The sequence below is a fragment of the Pezoporus occidentalis genome, unplaced genomic scaffold (assembly GCF_034315485.1).
Source record: "Pezoporus occidentalis ecotype Australia unplaced genomic scaffold, CSIRO_AGI_Poc_V1 ctg13, whole genome shotgun sequence".
NCBI classification, from domain to species: domain Eukaryota; kingdom Metazoa; phylum Chordata; class Aves; order Psittaciformes; family Psittacidae; genus Pezoporus; species Pezoporus occidentalis.
In genome coordinates this window covers 2,114,278-2,139,278 of record NW_026913103.1, presented here as the reverse complement: position 1 = coordinate 2,139,278, position 25,001 = coordinate 2,114,278, and the positions used below count along the sequence as shown (strand labels likewise).

At 37.8% G+C, this 25,001-nt stretch overlaps 1 protein-coding gene across 6 annotated transcripts in view; it reads right to left on the bottom strand.

The window, feature by feature from the left end:
- The window catches only part of ADGRB3 (adhesion G protein-coupled receptor B3), a 465,858-nt gene that overhangs the window by 81,565 nt on the left and 359,292 nt on the right, over positions 1-25,001 (bottom strand). For all 6 annotated transcript variants that reach the window (XM_062608135.1, XM_062608134.1, XM_062608138.1 and 3 more), the window contains 3 exons: positions 20,496-20,622; positions 18,730-18,833; positions 15,328-15,430 (listed from right to left, as the gene is read on the bottom strand). In XM_062608135.1, the coding sequence (XP_062464119.1) occupies positions 15,328-15,430; positions 18,730-18,833; positions 20,496-20,622 (334 nt within the window). The remainder of the gene's footprint in view (positions 1-15,327; positions 15,431-18,729; positions 18,834-20,495; positions 20,623-25,001) is intronic.

Sequence of the window (25,001 nt, the reverse complement as noted above, 5' to 3'; positions counted from 1 at the left end):
AGCCAGCGGTACCACAGCTATGTTTTCACAAGGAAGATTTTCCCTTGGAATTGGTGTTCAAGAACAGAAGAATGGGTAGCTGTCTTGCCCACAGAACATGTTGGTCTGCTGTTCTCACCTCAGACTCTTTGTGGCCTGGAAGGCACTGCATACAATTAAAGACAGTGTAATTGTATTGCTAGTAACACGTTATCTTAGTTTTTAGCAATTTTTTCTTCCTAATTGGAAATTATTAGCATATCTTTTGCCAAAGTGCTTTGAGCTTTGTTCCAATTTAGATTTGGTTATTTTGAAAGGTAAATAACCATAAAAATATTAAGCAAAATGCAGTGTTGCACATAAAGCTCAAAGAAACATAGATGTTTAGCATAAAGCTTCAAAGCAAATGCTACTATATTGCTTTCGATGTGCGTGACTTCAAATTGTTCCTAAGTAACGTAATTATCATTGACTGAGCCTAGTCATTTTATTATATACAAATTATGACTTAATAAATAATGCATTAGTAACAATTTAAAGGAAACAAAATCCCTTCAGTTATTTTAAATTATTAACCACATGGCTAACCACATGATTAACCCCTGGCTCTATATCTCACTGAGTCTCATATTAAAAAATTAATGTATAAGGGATGCAAACAGTTCCCGTGTAAAACAGTATGTACTAAGAGAATATCTGCAGAAAAGAAAAAAAAGTATCTCAGTGGGAGAAGATGGATTTTTATCTGGCACAGAGCTATCTCTATGAAATGCACTAAAATCAGTGAACATCTAATACAAAGCAGAGAGTATATTAGGGAAAGTAAAAAATGTGTTTCACCCATTGTGGCAACTTGCCTGGCCACATCTGTGGCCTTTTAACATATAACTCCTAACTTGTAAATCCTTGAGGAAGTTGTTTTGGTCAGACTCCAGGTTGAAGAACTGGGCAAACCCCTCCAGTGGTCTAGGAACATGATGAATATGATGGGTTCCTGTGTAAGAAATGACCATGAAACAAACCTTCCCAGCTGGCCAAAGCCACTGAAGAACTGAATACGGTAGTCAGATGCCACCTCTATTTCTTATGAGTTCCAGTGCCCCGCCATGACCAGAAAATCACACCAGTGACATTCAAATACTGAGGAAAACCTACATGATTGCAAGGTAAAGCTTGCATCCTGTAGGCCACCTTCTCTATTTCAAAACGGAGAAGTCCTGTGCAGAAGTCCCTAAATGCCTAAATGTCAGGAATGTAGTTGTGACCTGTCTTTTCTAGTCTGTTTCACTGGCATACCAGCTTGTGAGACCTACATATTTAACTGCTCTAATCAACTCAACACATGAAATGCATGGTGAGTGACACTTCCAGACCAGTTGGGAGCTTCTGCTACTGCAAAAAATAAATTAATTCTTTGTTTGGACTCAAGTGTGATCAGTAAAAGGAAAGTTTGTCCACAGCACTACTATTTCTAGCACAGCTTCTCCCTGTAGTCTATAATACCCTCACTTGTGCTGCTGAGTAGAAACATGATGGTACGGCCAGGCACAAGCAATCCAGGAGGTTCCTCGATTGTGTGGAAGACAACTTCCTTCTGCAAGTAATAGAGGAGCCGACAAGGAGAGGTGCCATGCTTGACCTCATGCTCACCAACAGGGAAGGGCTTGTTGGAAATGTGACGCTCCAGGGCAGCCTTGGATGCAGCGATCACGAGATGGTCGAATTTGAGATCCTCAGGACAGTGAGAAGAGCGTGCAGCAAACTCACTGCCCTGGACTTCAAAAGAACAGACTTTGGCCTCTTCAGGAACCTGCTTAGTGAGGTTCCATGGGATATAAGCCCTAGAGGGCAGGGGGGTCCAAGACTCTTGGTTGATATTCAAGGATCACCTGCTACAAGCTCAGGAGTGTTGCATCCCAGCTAGAAGGAAGTGCAGCAGGAGGGCCAGGAGACCTCCTTGGATGGATAAGGAGCTGCTGAGGAAAATTCAAATGAAAAAAGAGGCTTATAATAAGTGGAAGCAAGGACAGGTGGCATGGGAAGAGTACAGGGATGTTGTCTGGGAAGCTAGGGACCAGGTTAGGAAAGCTAAGGCCAGCTGGAATTAAACTTGGCTAGGGGTATTAAGGATAACAGGAAGGGATTCTATAGGTACGTAGCAAATAAAAAAACAGACTAGGGAGAACGTAGGCCCCCTCAGGAAGCTATCAGGAGAACTGGCTAGACAGGATTTGGAGAAGGTTGAGGTTCTGAATGACTTCTTTGCCTTGGTCTTCACTGGCAAAGGCTCTGACCAAACCACCCAAGTCTTGGAAGGCAGATGCAGGGACTGTGAGAATGAAGACCTTGCGCCCACTGTAGGAGAGGATCTGGTTGGAGATAATCTTAAAAATCTGAATGTGCACAAGTTCATGGGTCCTGACAAAATCCATCCACGGGTCCTGAAGGAGCTGGCAAATAAAGTTGCTAAGCCGCTGGCCATCATATTTGAGAAATCATGGCAGTCAGGTGAAGTTCCCGACGACTGGAAAAAGGGAAACATAACCCCCATTTTCAAGAAGGGAAAAATGGATGACCCAGGGAATTACAGCCCAGTCAGTCTCACCTCTATGCCTGGCAAAATCTTGGAGCAGATTCTCCTGGAAGGCATACTAAGGCACATGAAAATCAACAAGGTGCTTGGTGACAGCCAGCATGGCTTCACTAAGGGGAAATCCTGCCTGACCAATTTGGTGGCCTTCTATGATGGGGCAACAGAACTGATGGACAGGGGTAGAGCAGTTGATGTCATCTACCTGGACTTGTGTAAAGCGTTCAACACTGTCCCACATGACATCCTTGTCTCTAAATTGGAGAGACATCAATTTGATGGATGGACCACTCGGTGAATAAAGAACTGGCTGGATGGCTGCATGCAAAGAGTTGTCATCAATGGCTCAATGTCCGGCTGGAGACCAGTAACGAGTCTGTGTCCCTCAGGGATCGGTGTTGGGAACGGTCTTGTTTAACATCTTTGCCAGTGACATGGACAGTGGGATTGAGTGCGCCCTCAGCAAGTTTGCCGATGTCACCAAGCTGTGTGGTTCGGTTGATACGGTGGAGGGAAGGAATGCCATCCAGAGGGACCTTGACCCATTTGTGAGGTGGGCTGATGCCAACCTTATGAAGTTTAACCATGCCAAGTGCAAGGTCCTACACCTGGGTCGGAGCAATCCCAGGCACAGCTACAGGTTGGGCAGAGAAGGTTCAGAGCAGCCCTGTGAAGAAGGACTTGGGGGTGTTGCTCAATAAGAAAATGAACATGAGCCGGCAGTGTGCGCTTGCAGCCCAGAAAGCCAACCGTATCCTAGGCTGCATCAAAAGGAGCGTGACCAGCAGGTCAAAGGAGGTGATCCTGCCCCTCTACTCTGCCCTTGTGAAACCTCACTTGGAGTATTGTGTGCAGTTCTGGTGTCCTCAACATTAAAAAGACATGGAACTGTTGGAACAAGTCCAGAGGAGGGCCACGAGGATGATCAGGGGACTGGAACACCTCCCGTATGAAGACAGGCTGAGGAAGTTGGGGCTGTTCAGCCTGGAGAAGAGAAGGCTGCGTGGAGACCTCATAGCAGCCTTCCAGTATCTGAAGGGGGCCTATAGGGATGCTGGGGAGGGACTCTTCCTTAGGGACTGTAGTGATAGGCCAGGGGGTAATGGGTTAAAAGTTAAACAGGGGAAGTTTAGATTGGATATATGGAGGAAATTCTTTCTTGTTAGGGTGGTGAGGCACAGGAATAGGTTGTCCAGGGAGGCTGTGAATGCTCCATCCCTGGCAGTGCTCAAGACGAGGTTGGACAAGGCCTTGGGTGATATGGTTAGTGTAAGGTGCCCCTGCCCACGACAGCGGGGTTGGAACTTGATGATCTTAAGTTCCTTTCCAACCCTAAGTATTCTATGATTCTATGGTTCTACAGCATCTTTTTTTTTTCCTCCATTTTACCTGACAAAATTTCACATCCAGCCTTCTTCATAACATCCACTGTTTCTGTGTACCAGTTAATATTTCTAAGATTAAAATGCTCAGAAATGGAGGCTTAAAAGTCTTACTACAGCTGAAGTAGTCCTCACCTCTTTTCCTCACTCCTTGCTTCTATAGGCAAGCTAACAGATCTGGATGTGCTGACACTGAGAACAGAGTGAAAGGCTGATATATTTACTCAAGTGATTCCCTATGGGAGGGGCAGGCAAGAAATAAGCTGGGGTTCTGACTGGAGGGAGAAATATAAAATGATTATATCTGCTAATAAATCAATTTGAAAATTTGTTGATGTTGGAAATACTCCCAGAACCTCAATGACAGGTTTATTTTTATCAACAACAACAATAATTAATAATTAATGCTAAATGTCTCTCTTGGCAACTAGAATTATCAAGTATAAAATGTTATATTATGAATTATATACTTAGCATGGATGTCTCCTCATACAAAATCTCTCAGACTATATCCATAGCTGTTATGCTCTGGATGACATGACATAGCCAAATTACCTTTGGAAAGTTATCTGTATTCTCTCTGCTCCTGCGGTGGGAATTCCCTTAGTGGATGCTCTGTGACCTGAACAGATCAGATAACTTTGCCTGCAGAGGCAACCGCTAAAATCAGTGTCATCCTCTGTACACACAGCAGCATCTCTAAAACAATTGTACTGACAGGTTTAGATTATTGTAGGAAAGCAGTCTCCCCTTTCAGATGCTGGAAGGCACAAGATTTCTTAATTTTTTTTTGTTACTTTATTTAGAAACTGGGTAATGTTTTATGATAGATCTATTCTTATATTTTAGAGGCTCTTGGAAACAAAAGCCTCTGGTAGACCATAATGACAGAACCATACTCTCATAGGGGATTATTGCGCATGTGAGCTTAACAAGAAGAAGAAACGTGCTAGGGACAGCATGGAAAGGCTACTTGCTTTGTGCATTCATTATAATCCATTTTTTATTCCCTTTCCTTCAACACCACTTAGAAAAATTCCTTCCAGAAGCTTAAGTTTTCATAGAACACCAGCAGATCTCTGTTCACCAGTTTCTAGGGGAGACAAATGAATCCAAGTGACCCAAATCAGTCCTGATTCTATGATTCTAGCTGACACATGATAACTGGTTTAAATGTAGAGAACAGAAGGAGCATGACCTGAGATTAGCAAAGCCCATATGAATAATTAACACTAATATAGTGCAATGCTGAGAGATATCAAAGTCCAGTTGTGCAGGGTACAGTATACATGTATCTTGAATGGAAATTCTGCAAAGTGCTTCCTTGACAAAGAAACCTCAAAATGCTTCTTTGGCTTTGCTTCATTTGTCATACCTGTTCACTTAAGTATTGAATTGAAACCTCCAGGGGCTCAAACACACAACCAAGTTATCATGGCATAACAAGTGTCAGCTGAGCGATATCAATAACTTGCATGCATGCTCCTAACCATGGCAACTGCAAAACAACAAAATCTGGCTTAGTTTTAATTCATTTCAGGCTTTGCATTTTCTACTGACCGTATGTGTTCACAGGGATTAATGCCACAACTTGAAGTTTTGAAATCTTTCTACCTGTAATCGACAATTTCCTACAATTAAAAGACATGTTGGATCATTTAATGGCTAATATTTAACTAGGACAGATAATATTCTTTAGGTATTTATGGAATGTGATTGAGCCATCTTACTAAGGTTTAAAAATCTTACTAAAATCTATTTTTACTGGTCTTAGATACTATTGTTGAATCTTCTATCCAGAAGGCAGAATCCTTTAGAAACAAATGGAAACAAGACACCTGATCAGGCTTAAACTCCTACAAATTTTTTTCTGGAGAGATTTTATGAGGCGAGGTTTATGAATAGCTACAAGAGGCAAACTGAGTCTAGCAGCAGTTCTTGTCCATCATTAATTCTGCCTTGATACTGAGTTCCAACTATGATTCCTAGCAAAACCATTTTTCTTCCATTGTAGTACAACTGCAATGCCTTGTGGGATCATTCAATTCAGTGAAACATTAGTATTATTCTGTATTTACTTTAAAAGGTAACAAAGTGCCAAAATTAAGGTTTTATAGCAATAATGAAATTGGTGACATTCAAGCCTGAATTCTGATTGAGTTGACATAAGAGGATATGCAGTAGAAGACGGAGCCTTGAAAACCCTCTTATATATAAGCAGTGTAAAATCATGATGCAAATAACAACGGCTTTACAATTAATTCCATCTTTTTAAAAAACAAGTTTCAATAGCTGTAGGTTCTGAACACATTGGGCTTTATATCCTGTATGGCTTAGCTAAGCTTGTTAAGGAAGCCATTCTCATTCTAAGTCTTTACCTAACTTTAAGTGATATTTAAAGAATAATAAATCCATTTAGATTTCCTAGCTTAAAGGAACTATTTAGTAAATATGGGGTAGGTTGAAGATGTGACTTTTTATGAAATGAAGAGCACAGAGCAAAAATTATATGCCATACTGCTAATTAGAGACAGATATGTAACCATTTACTAATGGAACAACATTTTGTGCCAACCTTATTCATACTTCCTTCCAACTGCTGGACTCCTTGTGCCAGATACATTTCAGTTTTCTTCAGAAGAGAGAGACACTAACATGTTTTCCATCCTGTTTTTAAACCCAGAAGTCTAGTGCAAACTGAACTTTCTTGACATTTCAGAAATTCTATCAGTTTAAACAGCTTGAGGCCTTTTTATTACAAAACATGTACACTTCCCTGCAGGGTTCTGGAAATCTCACAATTACATTTGTTAAAAATGTCCATGATTATAGCCAAATGCATGCTTTGCAAATTTACCTTTACAGTTTTCTTTCAAAAGATTATTCTGAGCATAATTTTCTATTAAATATACCTACTTATTCAGCCACAATGTCAATTTTATATAAATTTTGACAAAAACATCAAAAGAGAAAAATACTAAACCACAGTTCCTGTCAAATTTTTCAGTACCAGGCTTGATGTCGAAGGTGTGACTCATTGCGACTCAACATAATAAGCATGTATGTCCATGAAAATAAATATAAAAAGGTCATGTTTTGGCAGAGGTCTAAAATTAAAGGCACTACATGCATTTTTCAATAGCACTAAAAGGATCTCTGGGTACATAATTTTGGGTCCCTAGGCATACTAGCAGTCCCTTTAACTGGTAAGCTAAGCATCTGTCTCATCATAAGGTTCTGATACGATCCACAGCATCTAACAACACTGCTTTTCCATATGATGCAATAAATACACTTAGACTATATTTAGTGAATGCTGACTTCAATGAGTTCAGCACAGAGTGACCACAGTTTTCTTCTCAGAAAGAAAAAGCAGGAAAGGTCAGATCTTTTATGATCATCATTGGCTTTCCATCTGATTGTTGGCCTCGATCTGGAACAGAGATTCGCATCCTGCTTCTCCCACATCCCATGAAATTTCACTTAACCTCACCTTGTAGAAGAGCTAAAAAGTAGAAGTGGGAAAGAAACTCTGTTTTTCCCATTGAAGCCTGGCTCCTTGTAGACAGGAAAAAAGATTCACAGGGAAAAAGAGAGAGAAAGAAAGAAAGAGAAACTTGAAATCCACTCTTGCACTCTTGTCACACTTTTTTTGTTTGGTTGGTTTCATTTTTGGTTTTTTGTTTTTGTTTCTGTTTTTTTTCTATTAAGGCAGACAAATACAAAATGAATAAACAGGTCTGGGCATAGGCACTGGAACCCAGACCTTAATCTTAGCACCTGAGAACAATAATCATTTCATGGGAATTTTATGACTAAAAATCAACCACAAATTAATAAGATACAGGGTAGGTGAACTCACAGTTCCCCAGGGCAGAGACTCTTGTACTTCTGCAGTGACTCTTTTGGGCTGCTGTTCAAACAGCACCCTGGACTACTTTGATTGAATGTAGCAAAACATGATTCACATTTGGGTTTTTTTTTTAGTTGCTGCAAAAGCAAGAGGGACTCCAGCATAAAAAGTGAGCTGATTCACTAGCAAGCTCTGTTTTCAGAAATGAGCTTACTTCAGCCATAAGCAAGAAACACAAACGCCAAGATTTGTTTTCATACTGACTTTTAAACCACCTCTGAGCCTGATTCTCCCAACATCTACGTTACAATTTTTCTAAATCTTTAAAGTAAATGTAGGTCTAGGGAATACTTTCATGTATAAGGATCACAGGAGTGAGACCCATAGCTTTTACAGAGCAAGGTATGTAGTGTTAAGGAAAGCATACTCATTTTATAGCTTCTGATGAGACCAGCCTGAGAATCAGACTGATCCAATAGTCACTCTCTTATAAAACACTCTCCCTGACTTGACTGCAAGATACAGGGGCCTGAAAACTCTGACCTAGGAGAATACAAGGTAAAAAATGTACAAATAAACTTCATAGTGCGTGCCAAGGTTAAACCATACCATATGTTCCCAAAAATACACAGACACAACGGGGAATTATAGGGAAGTTAAATAAAATCTGATACAATTGGTAGATAATCTTTGCACCAAATTTACACTACTGTTCCTTAAAATGATAGTATTTTAAAAGAGGTTGTGTTTTCTAACAGGTTTTATTTTTTTTATACAGAAGAAGTAATGATGTAATTATTGTAGTAGGTCATAAGATTTACATTGCATTTATCTCAGAGTTGTATTTTTTTACTGTATTATTTTACCAGATATCAAAAACATCTAACTGCGTTTCTGTATCTGTTTTGGTTTATGTGACAAATGGATTCTTATGCCTACATTCTTATAAATGGTAATTCACACACGAAAATTCGGGAAGGAAATTCGGCTTTCATAGTAGGAAGAAAACAACAAAGTAGCTGAATGCTGATTTTTGGTGTTGCTGTTGTTCTCGTTATTAATTAAACCATTTAGTCATGTGCAGTTTAGTCCTATGGTATCTTCATTTAAAAATCCTTTTTACTATTGTCACTTAGAAGAGTTTGTGGTTTTCTCTTTCTTAATACCAAGATTATGTAACTGAAAGACATTAACATTTAACTGTTTGTAGGATGATCTACTTCCCATTGACTGCTTTTCTATTTCCACTGAAATTCAACAAATAAGCAAAAGAGAAGTATAAAAAAGGTGTGAAGCCCAAAATAGCTGCCTGAGTCATCAACAGATTGTCTGAAGTGATTCAAACAGGTGTTTGTGAGAGAATGAGCTATTTTCCTCAGGGCCGTGGGGTTGAATTCTAGAAGAGAAAAACTACTCTAAACAGGTTCTGAAGAGCAAGGAGCTAAAACGATACCATTTTGGGAAGAGCAACACAGCATATGGCTACCTCAGGAAAGTCAGCTATGTTGTTTTTTTTGCTAAGGCAGGACAGCAGAGACACACATGCCAGTACAAAAACCAGCACCACAACCAGGGAAAAAGGAATAGACTACACCTGAGCAACATTTCTCAGCACATGCATGCAATGTGTGGTTGTTTGGGTGGATGGGAGAAGACCCTCAACAACCAAGAGACACTACAGCTGGCACCAGTATGAGTCATGGGTCAGACACAGCCTAAGTCTTTCATGGGTAAACCTTGGTAAATTTTGGATTTCCAAATCAACATCACTTTTGTTTTTCAAAATATAGCTCACTAAAATGATCTCCAATAAATTCTCTCACCATATTCTTGTAACCAGGCTAGGAGGTCACAGCTGGGTGAATGGGCAGCTAAGTGCTGAAAAACTAGTTGGATCATTGGCTTAGAGTGCAAACTAAGTTAATAGTAGTTAATTCAGGTGATGTTAACGGGTTTTGCCAGAATTTGGCATGGTAAAAAAATGTTGCTTAAACAGACCTACTCCTGTAATAGTTATTCAGTTAAGTGAGGTCTTCTCCCACTAATGGTTTCTGAGTTCCCAAATACAGAGGCAGGCAGATGTGTTTGATGCAGTGCACACTGCCTGCTGACCTGTTTACTGGTGTGTTTCTGTGATGGCTAACCTATACCAGAGCCCCTGAATCAGCTGTTCAAAAACCTGTTACACAAAGAAAGAGATGACATTCAGCAGAGTAGGTGTTAATTTGGAAGGTGGGTACTAGCTGAAACAGGAGGACATATTTTCACAGGTTTCAGCTGCTTAAATGGAGGGTATTCCTCTGAAGTTTTCCAGGCAAGACCTAAAACACAGAGTGCTACTGCCTGACATACTAAATTCCTTGCTTCCTCATTGATTTTCTAACACAACCTTAATGCTGTGTTAGCATCATTTCTCTGTTCATTCCATCTGCTCTTAGGACTCCCCCGCTGTTTCCTAGGAGATATATTGCCACAATGCCTGCATCTGTAAGGCAGCGGCAGATATGGGGCAAGAGCCGCATGGTTAGAGGCAGCATTAGTACCACCTGAACATTTGCAGGGTTCTCAGGGGATCCCACCACCCACTGTTTCTCAAAACCTGAGGGAGCTCTAGTTACACAGTCAGCTGCTTCAGAGTGCTATGGGAATGGGATGCTGTGGCATCTCAGTTCGTTTCCAATTCTATTTGCTTCTTTCACTCTAAACCTTCTATTGAGAAAAGACTACAGTGGGGTTATTTTTGTCCAGTCAGTTATTTAGTGAATATTCTAATCTTATCAACAAATTTTTACGGTTTCTTTTGTGAGTTTACAATGCATTTATCAAAACTACTGATCGCTTATGCTATGTGTTTTAGGTGGTCAGGATATGCTTTTTGCATATCCTTCAGGTATGGTCTAAGAGATTAATTCCAAAATGTAATAGCATAATAAACTGAAAACCACAATTAAATGGGGATGACACAGGCTATAAGGGTTGCTAAATCTTGCCTTGTGCCTTAGCATTTTCCCTTGCTAGGCACACAGAAACCTGACTATGGCTAAGAAAATGTGCAGTCTTATGACATTCCTAAAAACATGCCTTTTTCTCACAGGTGACCCAAACTCCAGAAAGGAACTCTTAAGTACACTCAGAAACAGATAATGTATAAAATAACTTTTTTTTTTTTTCATATGTATAATGAATTCTATGGTTTATTTTAAGTAGCATTAACCTTTGTTTTCATCACGGGAAAAATAGGTAAACAAGAGTTGCTTACATAAAACAGCTAATGTGTTTTTAGTTAGGCAGAACTGCGAAAAAAATCAATGTGTTTTCCAGCTGTATTCAAAAGGAAAGTGAATTTATGAAAACCTCCACATAATATTAATTAATAACGTATTGGGGGTAGAGAATCTATTCATTAAATGGGATCAGAACCACAGTAAAGATTTATAGCTTGAGGTCCACATATAGAAGAAATACAACCATTTTTCTTGATGAGAAGAACATTAGAAAACATAGTATAGCAAGATTTACATTACAGGTAAACCTACAAATCACTGCTAGATATGTCCTCAAAGAAAACTGTCAGTGTCTTCAAAGTAAATATGTAATGCTTTTGTAGATGTTAGGGACATCTCATAGCATTTGTGAAATAACAGATATTTGAACAGTTAGGTTATACATGAAAAGTATTACCCTTCCTGATTCAGGAGACTTAATTTCAATATTACACCTAAATTCAGCTGTTAAAGGGCTACCTCCAGTGTACATATATTGTATATCATCAAATTTAAATATGAATATATGGCTAACATTTAATACCAGAAGGAAAACAAGATACAGAGATATCAAAGTAAGTTAATGTGCTCCTCATGCCTAGTACAACATCTAGTATATTGAAAAAAGACACATAATTAATTTAATAATATTCTCATAAATTCAAGCTTCAGTGACCTGTATTTCAAAACAGGAACTGACAAAACAAAAATCTCTTACAGTGTCTGAAACTGCATTGAATAAAGTTCTGCATTTTGAAAGGCTTGGGGAAACATACTGAAAAAAGCAGAACATTTCTCAGCTGGGTCCTTCAATAAAATGCACACCACTTTTGGCTACAAAGGAATACGGGTGCAAGGCTTTTCTGTTAATAAAAGGTTTTTTTGCTATCCCAATCCAAACCTTCCAAGAGAAACCATTCTTCCCTTCATGCCTCCCATCACAATCTATTCTAAAACAAGCTAAAAAGCCCCATGACCTCGACCTCTCATCTAATGTCGGTATCCTCGAGTTACTGAAACTGGAGGAAAAAATCACTTTTAAACAGGGAGTATTAGAAATGGAAACACTGTGGTAGCTTTGAAGAATTTAAACTGCTTCTCCATGTCCTCTGTAAATATTTAATCCATTTCTGCCATCTGTCATGGTACTTTTTACGGAAAAAGGCAAAACTGAGTTGAACCAAAGAGAGTGGAATATTCAAACTCAGTCATACTAAAAGAAGTTTTTGTAAAAACATTAGGGATATCCTCAGCCTTCGAAGAGTAGTGCTAAACCTAACAGGCTAAGTGTCTATTATTTACACAAAACAGAAAGAAAACTTACACTTATACAGACCAAAAGACTCAATTTTTTTTTGTCTCAGCTGTCAATGGGCATAATAAAGTGAACCACAGAAATATCCTGGAGATAAAATTGCATTGAAATGAATAAAAGTAGTTGGTGCAGTGTTTAATGCATATACAGAAAACTACATTCTAATCTTATCATCAACAAAATTTTATGTTTTTTTTTGTGGGTTTATAGTGCATTTAGCAAAACTACTAATTGTATATGTTATGTGTTTTAGGTGCTCAGGATATGCTTTTTGCTAAGACTGGCAACATGCTGTTACATCTTCAGTATCTTCAATTTACATACTGTTCAACTTTATACTGGAATTCAGCTTTGATGATACTTATACGCACCTGTTCTCAAAGGGAATATACACAAATATAGAGCTGAAAACAATTTAAACTCAGAAGCAAAGTCAAACTAAATAATGGAAAAAAAGGACATTCTTCAATTTTAGTGAATATCAGCATCATCATATGGACATTAATTAGGTGCCCCAATGATATGAGAATAGTATGAAGAATGATAACAGAATAATTAAACTCTCGAACTTGGCATGTTATATTTCTCAATTTTTCTCTGATGCATTAAAAAAACTAAGCTTATGTGCTTGCCATAAAACACCACCTCAGCTTTGTTTTAGGAAACAATTTCTGCTTATTTGCATATTATAATGCCTTGATAAAACATTTCCAGGTTTTCTACCAAAATTTTCAGGCACTAAGAACTCAAATGTTTTGATTTCTAGTAAATAATAAAATCTCAGAAACAAATCTAAAAGAGTTTTTGTCTTAATCCATAGGTAAGAACCCGATTTCTTTTCTAGAGTTCCCATTTATAGATTTAATTTTCCAGCTCAACAAAATAAAAACAATTTTTCCTACAGATGTCAGTACTGCAATCTAGATCTATGGACTAAACACTGTCTGGTCATGTATGATCTTTGAAAATGAATTCAGAATTTGCATTCAAATACTTCTGGCACCAAAACACATACCTACTTACAAACATATTGAAGTCATACCTGGATCTGCTTATTTAAATAAGTTTTTGCTAAACAGTGGCTTTAGCTGGCTATTTCATTGATGGTGCGCTCCAACGCTAGCCTCTTGGAGCTACAATATATTCATATATCTGTGGACATAGTGCCAGATTTTTGGTCTGTAACAGGGAACATCTTCCTTGGTATAAAAAATGTCTTCTGCCTTTGATCAACTAAAGGTACTCCCAGGTGGTACATGTACCAAAAGCAAGAGGCAGACTCAAAAACAAGATGAGTGTAGTAGATAGTGGTATTTTAGAGTGATCTTTTAGGCCTTACATTCAAAATGTAAACTTAGTGATGTGTTGTTTTTTTTGTCAATTGTTTCCTCTGAATACTTACATTTTTAGGATCTGATGGCTCAGAAATAAGTCAGTATAATATCTCTACCTTCTGGAGTTCAGAAAGCAGAAGTGAGGGAGCTCAAAGAGATTAAGAATAAAAGAAAGGAACTGGATTAAGGTGTGTTTTTGTTCAGAGTTCCCTGAGTCATCAGAGAATGGCTGCCAGCATGCCCAGGGATCATATTATCAAACTCAGTTGTTCTGATGCCCTCAAACCCTGACTCCACAGTGGCAACATATATAGGAACTTTCAGCTACTGAATCATATTTTTTCCTGAAATACATAATAAAATAGTATATATTACTATTCATGTTAGTGCTGAAATTCTAGAGAGGCTTAATGCTTCTGCACTCTGGCAGTCTGAAGTTGCTTCTGCATTTCTGACTTTTTTCCCCTGAATAAAATCTGTGAGTCATGTGGGTTTCTTCTGCAAATGTGTATTTTGTTCCCTGGTACCTCTACATGCATTCAAAACTTTTAAGCACGTTAATATCTTAATTTTAATAGTTCTGTTAAATTATATGGAAATTACTATGGAGTATGTTTTACAAAGTACAGCTATGTGATTTCTGTTGAATTTACGAGACTTCTGGCAGCTAATTTTCTAAGTATTTGTTTGAAAAGAATAAATGTTTAATTGTAGGTGTGTTGTAGAAACACTAGTTATCCTATAGCAGATGATGAACGTATTTCACTAGATACTAGAAAAATTAAGATGAGCAGTGCATTAAGTAGTTTAACATAGTGGGGTAAGAAATTACTTTACAGATACTTGCTCACTCCAAAACTTAACAGCATTCTAGTGCACACTGCCCTATTCACAAATTACATCCTATTTTCTAATCCAAGATGTCATGTATGTATAGTTAATTTTAAGAAACCACTTATTATCACTTCTGAAAGTTGCCTAGCATCACTAGGCACTAGGTGATGCCTCAAAACACAGCCCTGCTCTATAGGAGAGGGACATATAACTACTATGTTCAGAAAGAGTCTGAGAAAACCTTAGTAATAAATCAGCAATATATTACTAAGTAAGGTATGCAGGGTTATCACTTTCTTATAACTACATCAGTCAGACATTTAAATGTTCTACAGCTTGTTATGATGTCTGTTTCTGTACATTTTCAAGAGTAGTACTCTGACTTCTAAGCAATTTCTACTTGCCTTTCGAGTACCAGTGAGCTAATAGAAAGACAAAAACACTGTAGCACAACCCTATTACAACTATTATAATGAACCAGAATTTGTCCTTTTGATGTTGAGTCTTTGAACTTTTTTGCTTTGAAATTTAGTCATAAAATACACAAGTCTACCACAGAGAACACAGCTTATCCAGCAGGAACAATACCAAGAGTGATTTTTGGAGGAGAAAAAGAGATTATGAGAGATGGTAAATATTTTTCCTTGTCTGTTAATATTTTACCAAAAATGCAAAATCCTGTGAGTACAGGACTAAATAGATGTAAATATTTTAAGTTAATCACAAATCAAACATATTAATATTTAAGTGCAAATTTAATATAATCTATTCTCATACCTTATTATGTGTCTGAGTTTGTCCAACCAGGATAAGGATATTTGATGAGATAATAGACAGGCAGAAATTGATTAAAATTATTGACCTCTCAGATCTGATGTACCTGTTCAAATAAACAAAGAGAGGGAACAACTTTTCTAAAAGGGAAACAGCTAGTAAATCATAAAAAGCTTTGATGCAGTTCTTGTATTAAATATCATAGACACTCTGAAAAGTAGACACTCCCTTTCAAGTGTTCCAAAAGAGTACCAGGGAGCTATCATATTACAAACATTGGAACTATGATATTTTGATAGATATTCTGCAATTCCCTCTTAGTACCTTGTATACTAGAAAAATAATCTATCAATGCTTCGTTTAAAGCCGGTTGGCAACACTGTTCTGACATCATACTGATAATAATGGACTTGCATACATTCATGTCAGGAACTTCTTATGCTCTCTGCTCATCCCCAGGAATATTCATAGCTGGTATATACCACTAACTAACTTCAGCAAAAATATGGTAATTTGCATAAACAGATGATCTGGTGCATGATGCATAAATAAGATGCAGATTGGTTGATGATACTACGGCACTGCATTTTTAAACATGTTATTGGGATAGTGGTAGCATTTATCTTGAAGTTCCACAACCTTTATAGAATAATTTGTATGAAAAAACAGTGATACCATAATATCTTTATCTTCATAAGTCCTAACACCAAAAATGGTTAAGTTTGTGCAGAAAGATTCAATTACAGCAGTGAGCATCACATAGTCTGTCTTGCAAACTTATCATGTACATTTTACAAATATGTTTAGGATGAAAAAGTCAAATACTCTTATCACCTATTCCCTTACAAGATGCAGATATTCTCATTTTTATGTATGTATAGTCTTCTATATGCTACGGGACAGAAAGAGAATGATTACGGTTTCAAGTGAGGTACCTTACTGACTTGATTTTCATAGTTGCTAAAAGAATAAATGTTGACTACAAAAGCAAATTAAAGTTGAGGGTGCTTAGTTCCACTGAAGACTGTGTCATATGTTATATGACCTATGCCATATGCTTCTCACTGGAGCTTATTTAATATTGCTGTCTCCTCCTGAGCTGTATCCCCATAGCTGACACTGAGGAGGTCTTAAAAAGGGGTCCTGAACCCACAAGGAATGCTGAGCTTTGGACATGAAATGAATTGTAGTCCTTTTGCCCAGGTATCAATCAATTAAGTAATACAGCATTACATTTTTTTAGTTAAGACAGAACAACCCTGATACCACAATATGCATTTTTGCTTAAAATATACCCATGTTATTAAGGCTAGTTCTATGTGTTTGCAGATAAATGAAGAAAGTCTAGTGCCTTTGTCTACACTGTCAGTATGCTGCTACTTTCTAACTTTTTAACTACTGATTCAGCTGGGCCAGTTCCCAATCATGTGCATTTATGAAGTAGAAAGGATCTTAGTGGTTGAGTAAATACTGCGCAAGGAGGAGCTCATAGCTTTGACTTAGGCTAGGAAGGTTTTAGTTTTTCTTCCAGTTTTCTGCTGGTGAAGGGAACAGAAAAGAAGGGAAGGGAAAATAAGTATTTGACTGATACTAAATTTGTCTTTCAGTTTGAATTTTCAGTTGGGGAGATCAAATCAATCAGCCATCAAAGAATGCTTGCACAGGCCTTCTTCAGACCTCTACCTCGTATCACTTCTAAACAGTCCCTGCCATTAAAAGGGAAGGTGGGGTTCCAAAATATAAATAAAGACGTAGGGTCAAAATACCAAATTTCTCCCTACCCCTAGATTTATAAAAACAAGTATATACACATATAAGTTTCAGTGTCTATCTTTTCTCTGTAATTGGTTACTATGTGCTCTCGAGAAATATGTTGGAGACAAATTTTAATGATTCAAATGACAGGCCACTCAGTTGTCATAATATTTGCAAAATATCTCACTGATAGAACACTGTGATCTGTATGAGTTATCTTCAGTGGGATGTAGAGCCCACACTAGGTCCATAACACATCACACTATCTTTTTTCTCTGCTTGGAAGTTACCATAATCATAGAATCACAGTATCACAGAATCACAGAATGGTTTTGGTTGGAAGGGACCTTAAAAATCATCTAGTTCCAACACCCCCTGCAATGGGTGAGGGTACTTTTCACTAGACCAGGTTGCTCCAAGCCCCATCCAACCCAGCCTTGGACACTACCAGAGATGAGGCAACCACAGCTTCTCTGGGCAACCTGTGCCTGTGCCTCACCATTCTCACCATAAAAAATTTCTTCCTTATATCTGATTTAAATAACGGAGAAGACCAGCCCCACTGAGCATGACAGTATTTCCATCCAAGTGATAAATATATAGGGGAGTGCAAACATAATGGTATAATTCTTCAGATGGGTATTATATCCTGAAATACTCTCATTCTCAGTTTTGTTACAGTCAAGAACTCATAATTTGTAAACTCTTTTTATTATAACTTATGTAACTAGATATTCTATATTTATAATATATATCTCTAATCCTGTGAGTCTCCGTGGCTACATAAGTGAGTGAAGGGGAAAAGGGTGTAAAATTATCGAGCGGCTTCTAAAAGCAAAATTCTATCTGATTTTACATTACTCTAAAAAATACTATTTTTTCTGCTGTGTTTCTTCTTACTTCCATATAAACCTATTTTTCTTTAATTATGGAAAAAAAAAGATGAAACGAGAACCCATGCTCACTTTCAAAAAATATTTACTATTTTATGTCACTCTTCCTCTTCATTTTCTGTTTCTTCTACATTAAGACATCGCTTCTCAAATTTACTCCATAAATATCTACTGCACTTTTAAGTCAATATAATATTTTAATATAGTAAACTCAAGATGGAAAGAAAGACTGTTACTGGAATGTACCACTACACTACTTGAGACTACTTTAATTTTATTGTCTTCATTGAAACTCATAATTGAAGTGGACAAACACAAAACCAGCTAACTAAACCTCCCTAATCTGTGATATCTTATGTGGCACTTTGATATGTCATTTTTAGCACACAGAAGTTTTTGTTTAAAATGTAAATGGAGGAAAAGCAGACAAAGGCGTAGGCCAGAAGCCTCACATGAAATATATCATATAGAATAATCCTGTAAATTGTTTACTAGCACTATGAAGACCTCACTGAAAGAGCGATTACATTTATACTGAGCAGGGGAAAGAGTAGGCTATAGCATCACCAGTAGGCCAGGAAAGTAAAACTTATCAGTCACATCAACAAATTTAGGCATCAAAACATGTACTACATTTTGCTTTTTTGTTTTTCTTTCCCAGATAATAACAAATGTTGCATTTAATGCTCTCTTTAAATTGCAGTTCAACTAAATATAGCTATGTACACATGTTCAGCTTTGTCAATCCATTACATACCTCCATAGAGCTGCATAGACAACTGCTAGGGTGATCAAGGCCAAGCATGAAAGACCACTGCCTACTATTAAGGTCACTGAGGGTGTACCAGATGATTCCATGATCTGTAGGTTACAACAGACAACATGAAGAAAAAACATCCTCCAGCAATTAAAATAACAAATCAAAAGAAAAAAGCAACAAAAGCAAAATTATAAAAGCACCCATGGCTGTCACAGAGAGTTTTAGTAATACTACTTAATTCAGCAGAAATCAGCTGAATTCCAAAACTGATCCATACTCTGAGATCTGTTTAATTACTGGTACATTCCTCAGAGGCCTCTGAGCTTTAAAATGCCTTATAACACCTGCATGGTATTTTGAAAAATGAAGAATGAATATTATAATATAATAGGAGACATGACATTAACACAAGTTTAAACTATTCCCTAGTTAAAATTAATTAAAAGGTATCTTTCTCATGAAAACCAGCAATACTTAGAAATGTGTATTGAACAAGCAGCGCGGTTTCACTTTATATATTAAAGATCATCCAGTAATCTGTCCCAGAATTTGATTCATGCTTGTTGCAGGATTATCAAACTTTCTGACTTTTAATAACTTTGACTTTAATCCACTATTCTCACACACTTAATTTCCTTGGGCCTCTGACTGTCTAGAAGGAATGGCAAGATATCTATGGCAACAATATCATAAGCCTTCCGTAAAAGAAACCACAAATTTAGATTTATTTCATTTGTTCTTAGTGTTTTAATAAAATATGAAAATAAATGACCTTGAAAACCAACTAGCTTTCCCTACTGTAAATTAAACTATTATCATTAGAAATCAGGTGAGGTTTTTGCTCCATATGTGTATATGCTTGTGTTCTGAAATAGTCATGGTATTTACTAATACAAAAAAAAAATAGATCTAAAAGTTTGAAAGCATACTGTGCCTGGTTTATCAAAATGCTTTTTAAAGCCTCATGGATGTATTGTAAATTACATTTATCAAGACATCTTTTGTCACCCGCAGAGGAGATAAGACTGATGTACTTCTAGGCCAGATCTCAGGCAGAAAGTAATGTTTTATTTCAAACACGTTGTTCCAAACTGATCTACTTTGCTGTTAAAGAGTCTGATCATACACTTCCAAACCCAGGAAAAATAAATTCTGCCTTAGCAGGATAACTTCACAAATACTTGCTTTTTGGCTATTTGCACATTCAATAATATTGGGAGTGTCTGCTCATACACTTGATGTTCCCTCTTTCTCGTGAAAACTTGATTATTTCCCTTACATCATATCAACAGACTACATAGAAAATCTGTGCTGAAAATGTCCAATGCAGATCTGCAATCTGTTTAACTACAGTATCTAGGGTTTTCCTACCAAGAGCAATAATGAAGCCCTGCACATTCTCCTGGAAAGGCTTGCAACCTTTAAAAAGCTTGTTAAGTTGATAATTGTTCAATACAAAAGTTTTCAACACATTTGCATCACAATTAGGAGGCTTTCTCTGAAAAATGCAGAGTTTGAGAACATGCAAATTTCATCAGGATTTAGTTAGAATCTGGAATTCATTTCTCTGAGACACTGTAGACACCAGGAGACCAACATTTGCCTACCTGCAATATTAAACAATTCTTCAGTGCAACGGCTGAAATATACCTGAGAGGAAAGCTCGACCAGCTTCTCCCCCTCCCCCAAGCAGTCCCCTCGCTATTGCCTTTTGCATTAAAACCGGATTTCCCCCCCCCCCCCCCCTTCTCTTTGTTACTTACTATTTCTCTAGGTTGCTGAGCCAAAATGGCGAAGGTAGAGAGACGATCACATAAGCATTTCGTATGGGATGCATCGGTAAGCACAGTTTTACATCCCTGGGTGGACCAGGTTCCCAAAGAGTCGTTCCTGCAAAGGAGAGAAAGGGGAGGGGGGGAGGAATGGGGATAATTACGCCTGACGGCCAATTCCGTGAGGAGGAGACAATGCAGTTACACCGAGAGAAGAGTGTAGTGTAGTTCCCGGACAGCACAGAGGTACTTCTTGTGGGGCAGGACCGGCCCCAGCGGCGCGGCGCGGCGCAGCGCGGCCGGGCGAGGAGCTGGGCGCTTGGAGCAGCGCGTAGAGCTGTCCGGCGCGGCGGTGCTGACGGTCCGGCGCGCTGCGCTGCGCGGAGCCCCGCCAGCCGCGGCAGCAGCCGCCCCCTGCGCTGCCAGCCACCTCCGAGCTTCACCAGAGCACTGCGAAAAACTCATCGGGGGAAGAGGAGGAGGCTTTTTTCTCTCTCTCTATCTCTCTCTCTTTTTTCCCCTTTTCCTACCGGCTCTGTTTCTGTCCCTTTTCTGGAAGACGTGATGGTGGGTAGTTGTAGTTTATTTTTTACCTTTTTTCTATATTTTTTTTTCTTCATTTCACCCCTCGTGTGTGTGGCTAGGTTAAACGCATATGGTTCTCAAACGTCTGTCTGGGTGATGCCAATTGGACATGGAGATGCCGGCTCTTCAGTTCTGATGGCTTTATTTGCTGAGGATTTTTTTTGATGATTTTTTTTTTCAGTTGTTGTTTTTAAGCCTTAGAAATTTCACCCTGGAAACGGCAACATCAGATGCCTCCAACTCTTGCTTTAGCTCCAGCAGAGGGGTGGATTTCAGTACAGCAGCACACAACATCACCAAAGAGACACACGAGTTCGCCCTCAGACATCACTCAGTCAACTCGCCTCTCCCTAGCTCCCTCCCCCTTCTCGATTTCTTTTTTCTTGGGGTGGCAGCACCACGCTAACCCCAAGCCAAAGTGATCGTTTCCTGGCACCTTTCACCAACCGCCCCTAAACAAAACAAGATGATTAACACAGCCCCCGAATTCAATTAGACATTCAGTATGCTAATGCGAAGTCTGAAACCCACCCCAGCAGAACAATAAAAATGGTATCAACCCACGTTTTCTTTGTGGAGGCAAGGAGAGGGAGAGACAAAAAGCATCTCCCCTTTTTCCTGAACTGCAGTGGGGGGAAAATCATTTCTACAGGAAAAAGGGGCTGGCTTTAACTACAGTAAGGCTACTGCCTTTGCATATGTTATGTTTAGAGAACAACAATTGGGTTTCTTTCTTCTTTTTTCCCCTCCTTTCATGTCCAGGAAGCAACTGCAGCAACTCTGCTGCCAGCAGCAGCATGTGAGCTGTCAATTCCTTCCCATTTCACCTCAGGTCACTAAACAACCTGAAAAAAGAAAATCGAAGGTGGAAGAAACAAGGTGGGGGAATAATAATTTCCAGTCCCTGTGATCACCATTGTTTCACCTCTTCTGCTTTGACAACCCACCTTTGTGAGTGATTCTATATTCTAGGGCCCACATGCAAAGGCAATTTGTTATACTAACCCCAAGTAGGATGTAATTTGGGCCCATGGATATATGGCCAATGAGCTGTAAGCACCAAAACCCCCTTAGCTCTACATTTACCTGCAAGTGTTGTCTCCTCAGAGCAGACTTACAGTTAGAGGAATGCTGGAATGTCTTTTTGAAACCATTTCAGAGTTTAATGTAAAATTCTTAGTTTTAAACAAGAATTGGGAACATACTGTGCAATAAGAATGATGGCCAAATGATGTACAGAAAAGTATTTTAATCGTGTATGATATAGAAAAAATAATGTATTTTTTACTCTTTAGTAATGTATTATGTAATATTGCATGACATATAAGTGATGCTCACTACTGAAAGCAATGATATGACTCTCACAGGTATTGAAATGAAAATGTAGTTTTTAAGATAGGGAGCATTTTTGTAGAATAAAGAATTCATTCACAGACATAACTGCCAATCTGATACAGACTGGTGATCAAGCCACACTTAGTATACTAACAACTGTGCTTCCCTTAGTTTGCAGTATTTTTCTGGGTCTCATGACATGGTTTGCAGTTACGATTGGCATATTTTGTTAAAATTAGTAATACATATATGTTACTAATAGCATTGTTTTTTCTGCTTTAACATATTGATGAATAAAAATCAGCTATGACATTGTTATCAAAACCACTAACTTAGTTAAAGGACTTCATATCTTACACTGTCCACCTTACTAGTCTATTTGGAGGATTTTTTTTTTAATGCAAGATATTTTTGTTTTTATTTTTATTTTTTAGGGATATCCTGTGAGACAGCGAAAAAGGAAGTTAACAACACTACTGAATGGTTTGGTTTTTTTTTTTCCATACTGGCAACTAGTGATCCAAGCCTCAGTTTTGATAATCATGAACAAAGAGCTGACATTTTAGGTATACATATATGACGTTAGCTTAATTTAGTAATTTTTTTGATGATTGATATTTGTGCTTGAAGTAGGATAGGAAACCTTTTCATCCAGTAAGTTACATAAATAATAGTAAGAAGTTGTTATTTAATCATTTAATATCAGCAAAGTACACAGAAGTTAGGATATTGTATTTCTCCTGAGATAAGTTTAATTCTCCCTACTTCTTGGGTATATGCATTATACTTTTTGTTGCCATTGTTCAGTTAGGTGCTGGTTTTCCTTTGGGACAGTCTTTGGCATGCCAACTCTATTCTCAGTAGAGCATGAAATATAATAATGAGAAGAATGTGGAAAATACAGACATAAGAATGTTTTAACCTAGCAAAAGATAGGAATGAAGCTCATGGCCCTTATGGCTAGCAGATTATGTACAACACTGTGGCTGTTCAGATGTGCTGGCTGGCCCGTTACTGATGATAAAGTCCTTCTAACACCTGCTTACTTCTTTGCACCTGGACCTAAAATCCCAGGGAAGCCATAGGGAACTGCAGGAGTCTCTTTTACATTGTGCATGTCCATCTGTCTGAGACATGACCTAACTTTTAGTATGCACAATTTCTAGTGAGATCAATCTTATCTCCACCAGCAGTATATGGCAACATCTGGTTTATCTCCACAGCTTTTCCCTAAAGCAAGGAAAAAGAAAAAAAAAAAAGAAAAAAGACAAAAAAACCACCCCAGCACAAAGAAAAGGTAGATGCAAGGCAAACACATTTTTCTTAATAATGTCACACATGAAACTGTAGTCTAACAAGGTATTGTTTTCCTTGAAATTGTTAACATGATTAATATTATGTCATTATGACTTAGGGCTTTTTTTCCTCTCACACAATTTAGAAAAACTAATGCATGAAATCATGGAAATGAAAAGAAATAGAATGGACAAAAATAACTGCCTTATGACTACATGTCTAAAATACTGCAAATGTCCTCAAAAGGATGTCTGAATTTCTGTGGTATCAGAAGAAAAAGCTGGATGATGAATATCTTGCAATTGGATCTCCAACCAGAATACCACGAAGAGTTCATTTTCCTAAAGAATAAGGCACCTTTTCTAATTCAGACATTGAATTGTTTCTTTTTGCTCAATGACATACTTGTGTATTTATTTTTTTTTTGGAAAAGAAAGTAGAAATTTTTGAAAAATTAATTTTCTTGCTGATCTTTATATAAAAACAAAAATCCTAGTTGAATAATATTTTTGTAAAATAAATGTGTGTCCTGGCTGGAAACCAAGTTTCATTCCAATGTGATTTAAACCAGATGAGATATTAAACCTCAAAAAGTAGGTTTTATAACAGAGCCATTGTAGATATATGCATACATTGTTGCATTAACTTTCAATAATGTACAACTCATAGAAAGGTCTGAGAAGATCCAAAGAAGATCAAAAGTTGCACTGGTTATCAGTTTGACTACTATATGACTACAAATGATTCATCAAAAAGGGAGCTATGGAAGTGAGTATTGATACTTGGGGGAATATTTTATTATTATTTATAACTTTCCTGTCTAAACAGTTTAGGGCATGATCTGGTGCACAGTGTGCATAAACTGTACTGTAATAAACAGTCACCCTGTCATTAGTATAATGCAGGTGTAGCAAAGTGTAAAAGGAAAAGAAAGAAATTCTAATGGAATGATAAGATAAAACCAGGATGAGACAAATGCTAGGAGTTTCCTGCCTCCTACTGCATAGTTCTTGATTATTGATGCTCTGTACTACTGCAATAAAGCAAACTTACCTTTATCTGAGTTACAGGATCCATTTACGTTTCTGAACAACACCAGGAAAACTACAGTCATTCAACTCCATTTCCGTATTTTAAAAATCTTAATGGATAGACATTTGAACAAGTGTATTCTCCGTTCTTTCCCAAGATTATAGAGAAAATCTCCTAAGAGGATGAGTATTGGTGCATCAAAAAAAATGAGGGAAAGCAGACACTTTCCACAGCGTCATTTCTGTTTGT